Here is an 8,229-nt window from a genome sequence, read left to right on the forward strand (position 1 = left end):
AAAAAAAAAAAAGAAAGAAACATTGGAATAGTAAAGATACATATATATATTCCCCCCGCCCCCAGGCTGGAGTGCAATGGTGCGATCTGGGCTCACTATACCCTCTGCCTCTCCAGTTCAAGTGATTCTCCTGCCTCAGGCTCCTGAGTAGCTGGAATTACAGGAGCATGCCACCACACTCAACTAATTTTTGTATTTTTAGTAGAGATGGGATTTCGCCATGTTGGCCAAGCTGGTCTCAAACTCCTGACCTCACATGATCCGCCCACCTTGGCCTCGCAAAGTGTAAATATATTTTTTAAATAGAGAAAAATCAATGAAATCAAGAGGTGATTTTTTTAAAAAAGATAAATAAAATTGATAAATATAGGCTGCTCAACGAAAACGAGAGCGATGAGATAAATTGCCTATGCCAAGAATGAAGGATGGCTCATCATTACGGACCACACAGACATTAAAAGGATAACAAGGAAATATTCTGAACAACTTTATGTCAATAATCTCACATCCAATAATTGGACAAATTCCTTAAAAGACAGAAATTACCAAAGTTACTCAACATTACCTTGATAACTTGAATAGCCTCTAGCTGATGCAGAAGTGAATTTCTCATTAAAAACCTTCCCACAAAGAAAACTTGAAGCCCAGATAGGTTCCCGGGTGAATACTACCACAATTTCAGTTAATAAGTTACACCATCCTACTCCCAGGTCACTGCAGGCCCAGCTTAAACCAACCCCAAACCAGCCAGACACAGAAAACGGGAGGTCGGCCACGGAGCAATCTGCTTCACCAGCACCATCCCCAACCCTGCACAAAACCTCAGATGCTGAGTCGGGCGGTGCACGAAAAGGAGAACGAATCGTGACCGAGTTTTCCCAGGAGAGCAAAGCAATGTAATTCCCTCTACAGGATCATTTGAATAGATGCAGAAAAGCGTTGCAGAAAATTTCGCACCCTCTCATGAGAACTCTTGAGAAAATAGGACAAGAGGGAACTTCCTCAACTTGGTAAAGAGCACCATGCCACCCAGTCCTTCGGAGGCGGAGACTTGGGTGCGTTCAAGACTGGGCTTCACCCGTAGACCACCAACGTGGCGGAGGAAGGCAGTGCTGCTGGAGGTGCAGTGGACGTTAACGCTGCTTTACAAGAAGTGCTAAACTGCCCCCATCCACGATGGCCAACACGTGGAGCTCCCGGAGCGGCCAAAGCCTTAGACAGGCGCCAAGCCCAACTCTGAAGAGCCTGTGGATGTCAGGCTGGTGGAGGCCCTTTGTGCTGAACACCAAATCAACCTAATTAAGGTTTGACCGCAAGAAACGAGGACACTGGGCAGGCCTCTGTGAAACGGACAGAGGGGAAACCCCGTGAAGTGGTTGCTTGCAGGACTATGGCAAGGAGTCTCAGGCCAAGGATGTCGTGGAAGTGTACTTCATATGCAAGAAATGAAGAAATAGGCCGGGCGTGGTGGCTCACGCCTGCAATCCAAGCACTTTGGAGGCCAAGGCGGGTGGATCACCTGAGGTTGGGAGTTCAAGACCAGCCTGACCAACATGGTAAAACCTCGTCTTAAAAAAAGAAAAATATATAAAAATAATAATAAAAAAAAAAGAAACGAAGAAATAAATCTTTGGCTCACAAAAGAAAAAAAGGACACCAACAAATAACGACTCCTAACATCGTTCTGGGCCGTGAAACATACACTTTTCCCTGAGGTGTGGGGGCTCGGAGGTGGACCCGCGCCAAGCCCCGCCCACCACGTGAGCCTCTCCCCTCCCCCGCCCGCGAAGCCCCGCCCGCCCAGCATGACATCATTCCCACCAGGCATCTCGCCTCGTCACGTGCTGCTAGGCGCCAACCGCTGACCTCTAACCGCTACGGGTCCCCGCTCGCTCGTGCGCCGACCCGAGGCGCATGCGCAGGCGCCGCGACCTCCGCCATTGGTCGCGGGCGGCGGGAGCGGTGAGGGCGCGTGCGGGCGGCGGCTGAGGCAGCCGAGGCCGGGCGAGGGTCATGCTGAGCCTCGCGGCCAAGCTGGTGGCCTTCTTCTGGAGGACGGCCGACGGCCCCGGAGACGAAGCTGGGCGGCGGGAGCCCGAGCTCGCGGAAGGTGCCTCGCGGGAGGGGCGGGGCGGCCGGGCGGAGGCGGGTCCCGGGCCCTCGCGTGTGGGCCACGAGGGAGCTGCCCCCGGGGTGTTTGGGTGCCGCGCGGGAGGCGGGAGACGCTGGGCGCGGCCTTCCCCGACTCCGCTGGTTCGCCGCTGGCCTCCGGAGGCGTCCGACCCCGGCAGCACCCCGCCGCTCGGGCCCTCGTCCTCCGCGAGGCCTCGCGGATGTCACCGGCCGCCCTGCGTTTTGACGCCGAGCAGCTGCCGAGGCGTGCCTCCGTGTCCCTCTTCCCTGCCCGCAGCGTCACCGGCAGCTGTGTGCCTGGAAAGCCCGGAAAACGCTGCCCGGCCGGCTTCGCCTGTCCGTTCAAAACGCGCGGCGCCCACGCATGCCTTTTCTTGGCCTCGTTTTCGAGCCCGTCTCCCTAAAGCCCGGGACTCGCTTGGATTCCTGCCCGGTTCCTTCCTCCTGAGGCTCCCTCCACCAGCATGCAGCCTGGAGCGCCGCGGCCCGACCTTGGCTCACTGCAACCTCCACCTCCCGGGCTCCCAAGTAGCTGGGACTGCAGGCGCCGAACACCATGCCTGGTTAATTTTTGCATTTTCAGTAGAGACGGGGTTTCACCATGTTGGTCAGGCTTGTCTCAAACTCCTGATCTCAGGTGATCACCCGCCTTGGCCTCCCAAAGTGCAGGGATTACAGGCATGAACCATCAAGCCTGGCCTTTCCCGAGGCTCTGCTGGCTTCTCCCGATGTTTCCTTTCGTGGGAATGGAATCCACAGTAGTGGGTCCCTAGTTGCCTTCTGTGAGAGAAACCAGGAGCAGGCTTCAGGAGGGGAGCCTCCTGCTGCAGGCAGCGTGTTAAGGGCCTCTGGATCTATAGGGGCTGATGCGGTGTTACCTGGAGCACTTGCTTTGCAGATCCGGGTCTCATATGTAGAACACTCATTCAGCGATAGCTGGAGCTCCAGCTCATGGCAGCAGTAAGATCCCGTGCCTGTAACCGTAACCAGCGCCCCAGGTTCCACCCGTGGCTGGGAAGCTGCAGGGAAGGTGCGTTCAGGACTCGGGACTGTGGCTGCCGCAGTGGCCATATGGCTGAGGGCATGCGCTGCTCCTGGGCGAGACTTGCCTACCCAGCCCTGAACCTCTTCCAGCACCATGTTTATTGAGATTCTTCAGTCTTCCAAGGCTGCTGCTGATGGCGATGAAAGAAGATAATCAATACTACTAGTAACCCAGATGCTGATACAAGCACAATTTACATAGCACTTAACCCATGCCAGCCACACAGAGGTCCATACATGCACGTGTGTTCTGCCACCTCCGGCAGCTCCCTTGGGTAGTGACAGTAAGTCTCCATCTTACGGATGGCAACAGGCCCATAGTAGTTAAGGACCTAGTCTGGGGTTCACCAACAGCAATAGAAGAGCTAGGAGTCAAACCCACTCAGTCCAACTGTGGAGTCTGGGCTGTCACCTCCATAGCCATTGCCTGTGCCCTTCAGAGGAAACTGGGCTGCCTGACTCCATACCCCACTTGCAGACACAACACTCTGATGGGACTCTGTGTCTCACGTGCAGCCCATTAGGCTCCAGTCCATCATGGAGGCTTGTGCACTCTTGCTCCGGTGGGGCTTCACTGTAGCATGCGCTTACTTTTATGGCCAAGATAACCTCTTTGTTTACCCATCTCAGGTGACACTAAGCTGAAAACTGTACGGGGTGTCGTGACAAGGTACTGCAGTGATTATGGCATGATTGATGATTTGATCTACTTCTCCAGTGTTGCTGTGACTAGCAAAGTGCTTCTGAATGTTGGACAGGAAGTGATTGCAGTTGTGGAAGAAAATAAAGTGTCCAGTGGACTGAAAGCAATTAGGGTAAGGTTGGAGTTCATGTGGGAACAGTCTTTCTTCACCACGGGGCTTTGTGTTGTTTTCCTTGGGTTCAGTTGATCAGACATGACCTGGCCAAGGGAGAAAGAGTGGAATGTATCTTCAAGGGGAGTGCTTTCGTTCTTTATGATTTCTGTTTTAAAAAATAGACTGCATACAGTGGCTCATGCCTGTAATTCCAGCGCTTTGGAAGGCTGAGACAGGCATATCACTTGAGCTCAGGAGTTGGAGACCAGCCTGGGCACCATGGTGAAACCTTGTCTCTACAAAAAAAAAAAAACACCCCACAAAAATTACCCTGGTGTAGTGGCATGTGCCTGTAGTCCCAACTATGTGGGAGGCTGAGGCAAGAGGACCACTTGAGTCCAGAAGGTCGAGGCTGCAGTAAGTTATGATCACACGACCACACTCCAGCCTGGGTGACAGAGCAAAACCCTGTCTCAATAAATAAATAAGCTGCAGTCACTGTAAATCATTCAAACCACCTAAAAATGTATACTTTAGAAAGTAAAGTTTGCCTGTGAATTTATGCTATGGAGAACATAGCAGTTTATATATCTATTATTCTCTTACTTTCTTGACAATTTAATGGTTATCACCAAAGTAACATCAATAATATACTAAGTTATGCTCTTAGGAGCAGAATGAGAGACTGTGCTTAATTTGCACTTAAGCCTTAAGTACATTAACTTTTCATATTTTTTCTATGAATTATTTTTGTATCTTGTCCACATTTTTGTTGAGTTCAGCTTTTTCTCTTGTTAAAGCTTATATATTAGGGAAATAAGAGCTTTTTAAGGAAAATTATTATATGAAAGTGTTAAGAATGTTTTCCCCAGGATCATCTTTGACTGTATTTTGTAGTTTCATTGTTTGTAGTTAAATGTGTCTCTTTTCCATGTAACTTTTAGATGCTGTAAGAAGCCTTAGGGAAGACTTCTTATTCCTTATATTCACATTTTACTCTGAAAATTGTGTATTGACAATTAGAAATTTCAAAAAAAATTTTTTTGAGACAGAGCCTTGCACTGTCCCCTAGGCTGGAGTATAGTGGTGTGATTATAGCTCACTGCAGCCTTGAACTCCTGGGCTCAGGCAATCCTTCCACCTCAGCCTCCCGAGTAACTGGGACAACAGGTACACACCATCACACCTGATTAATGTTTCAAATTTTCTGTAGAAATGGTGTCTCACTGTGTTGCCTATGCTGATCTGAAACTCCTGGCCTCGAGTGATCCTTCTACCTTGGCCTCCCAAAGTGTTGGGATTACAGGCATAAGCCACCATGCCTAGCCTGTTTATTGATATTTAACTGTTTGACCTGCCTGGAATTTACTTTGGTGCACAGACTGAGAGAAGGAATCAGACATTGCTTTCCTGATGGCTAGCCAGTCATCTGAGTTGCTCACTCTTTCCCTGCTGATTTGTGCTGATTTGGAAAATCCCTTAAACATGCATCAGAATCCCACCTGCATGTGATGTGGTGCTGATGCTTGTACAGGAGCCGCATGGCAGGGTTGCTGTGATAGGTGGTGAGCAGGTTTCACTTCCTTGTTCTTCTTCACAGATGATATTTTTCTGGCTCTTCACATGTTCTGGATGAATTTGGGAATCTTTTTGTTTCTCCTCCTCTGCCCAGATTTGCTTTGGATGGCACTGAGTTTATGGATTTCATTTAGAATAATTAATATTTCGGTCATGTGGAGTCTTCTCCAACCACAGATTATGTCTGTCCATTAATTTAAGTCTTTCTTTGTATTCTTTTTATAGTTGAATAGCTTTATTTAGGTTCTGTAAATTTCTTAAGTTTATTTTCAGTGGTTTTTATATGTTCTGTTATCAACATCGTTTTCCATTGTGTTTTCAAATTAATCTTTTTTTCCTATGTGGGAAAGCTTTTGATTTTTAAATGTGATTTGGAACTTGGCAAACTTATTGAGCTCTTAACTACTTTTTAAAAATGCTTGAGATGGCCGGGCATGGTAGCTCATGCCTATAATCCCAGCACTTTGGGAGGCCAAGGTGGGTGGATCATCTGAGGTCAGGAGTTCGAGACCAGCCTGACCCACACGGTGAAACCCCATCTCTACTAAAAGTATAAAATTAGCCGGGCATGGTGGCACATACCTGTAGTCCCAGCTACTCAGGAGGCTGAGACAGGAGAATCACATGAACCTGGGAGGTGGAGGCTGCAGTGGGCCGAGATCGCACCACTGCACTCCAGCCTGGGCAAGAGAGAGCAAGACTTCATCTAAAATAAAATAAGATGCTTGAGACATACTTTATTATGCTATTATGGTTAGTACTATCTAATGCTTAATACCATCTTTCTCAAATTAAAAAATAATGCATGCCCAATAAAATAATTCAAAGTCTAGAATTCCATCATTCATTGTGGTAGCCACCACCCATGTGCAGCTGTTTAAATTTATTAAAGCTAAAGGCAACTTACAGCTGGGCATGGTGGCATAAACCTGTAGTCCCAGCTACTTGGGAGGCTGAGGCGGAAGCTCGAGACCAGCCTGGGCACATAGAGACCCTGTCTCTTAAAAAAAAAAAAAAAATTAAAATTATTTCCTAGGTGTCATTGGCCACATTTCAAGTGCTAAGTAAAGCTAATGACTGCCAAATTGGGCAGCACACATAGAGAACATTTCTCTCAGCTCTGGCTTAGAGACTGTGAAATGAAAAATGGAAGAGCCTTCCTCCGTGTTCCCACATGCACTTTGATGCTGCAGACCTGATACTCTTCTATGTTTCTGTTTTTACCTTATCTGGGAGGTACTTGAGTCACTTGAACAATATGCCTGTATCTTTTATTAATTCACCAGTGTTAGTATTTATGGACTTCATCGTGAGAGCTGTAGAACTGGCTCATTCACACTACCCTGTCATTTCCTCTAATTTTTAAATTATATTTTTTCCTTCAGAGAATTCCTTTTGAACTTGAAATTATACCATAACCCTCGTGTTTTTATGCGTATTTGCTCTGGGTTCAGAATCTTACAAAGGGGATCTTGAACTCAGAACCTGTGAAGACGATGCTTACGTGGTTCTCTGAGCTGTGGTCACGTAGGGCACGCACAGCCTTCCAAAGCAAGTTCTCATACCAGATTCCCATTGATTTTAAGACACACCATTAATTTGATAATGAAAATCAAAAATGGAAACATAGGTTGTGAGACTTATTCTGATCTGAGAAATGTGAAAATGTGGACAAACTGGCCCCTGGGTGTCCAGCAAGTCCCAGTCCTGTTGGTGGTCAGCTGCCCTTTACTTGCTCCATCTTGTAAGGAATGCAGGACCTTTTTTGGTGTGGTAAAGAGTGTATGTCTCTACTCACAATTCTTGCTTTTATAAATTAGTAATAGATTTTTCATGTACTTTTCAGTATCTTCATGATGATCCCACAGTTTTTATCCCTTTGAACTTTTAATATGGTGGAAAATATGAACAGTTTCTGTATTGTGAGCCATTCTCACTTGATGAGAATGATCCCCTTTGATATAAACTTGAATGTGCTTTTGGATTTATTTATATTTTTTAACTTATTTTTATTTTATTTATTTGGATTTATTTTTTATTTTTTTATTTTCTTGTGGTAAAATATGCATAATAAACCATTTTAACCCTACTTAAGTGGAGGTTCACTGGCATTTAACACATCCACATTGTTGTGCAGCTGCCACCACAGTCTGTCTTCAGAACTTTTGCGGCATCCCAGTAGACACTTTGTGCCCGTTAAACAGTGCGTCGGTGTTCTACTTTATGTCTGTATGGAGTTGCATGTTCTACCTCATATAAGTGGAATCATACATGTGGCTATTTGACTTGTTTTCAAGGTTTGCCCATATAGCATGTATCAAAAGTTAATTCTTTTTTTATGGCTGAATAATATTCCATTGTGTAAATGAATGACATTTTATTTCTCCATTCATCTGTTGATGGATACTTGGGTTGTTTCTACCTTTTGGCTATGTGAATTGCGCTGCCATGAACAAGTGTCTGTTTGAGTCCCCGTTCGGTTCTTTTGGGGCTATGCCTAGGAAGAGAGTTGCTGGCCCATATGGTAAGTATAGGTTTGACTCTGTGAGGAACCCAGTGTTTTCCACAGCGGCTGCACCATTTTATGTTCCCACCAACAGTGCATGAGGCTTCCGCTTTCTTCGTATCCTTGCCAACACTTGCTGTTTTCTATTTTTTTTTTTTTTTTTTTTTTTTT

General features: G+C 46.7%; 1 protein-coding gene across 1 annotated transcript in view; it reads left to right on the forward strand.

Annotated features, from left to right (window-relative positions):
* Positions 1-2,013: 2,013 nt before the first annotated feature.
* Positions 2,014-8,229, forward strand: part of MOV10L1 (Mov10 like RISC complex RNA helicase 1) — a 68,198-nt gene continuing 61,982 nt past the window's right edge. The window contains exons 1-2 of the mRNA XM_037730097.1: positions 2,014-2,166; positions 2,292-2,469. Of these exons, the coding sequence (XP_037586025.1) occupies positions 2,014-2,166; positions 2,292-2,469 (331 nt within the window). The remainder of the gene's footprint in view (positions 2,167-2,291; positions 2,470-8,229) is intronic.

This window comes from Cebus imitator, unplaced genomic scaffold, assembly GCF_001604975.1.
Source record: "Cebus imitator isolate Cc_AM_T3 unplaced genomic scaffold, Cebus_imitator-1.0 Scaffold329, whole genome shotgun sequence".
In the NCBI taxonomy this organism is placed as follows: Eukaryota; Metazoa; Chordata; class Mammalia; order Primates; family Cebidae; genus Cebus; species Cebus imitator.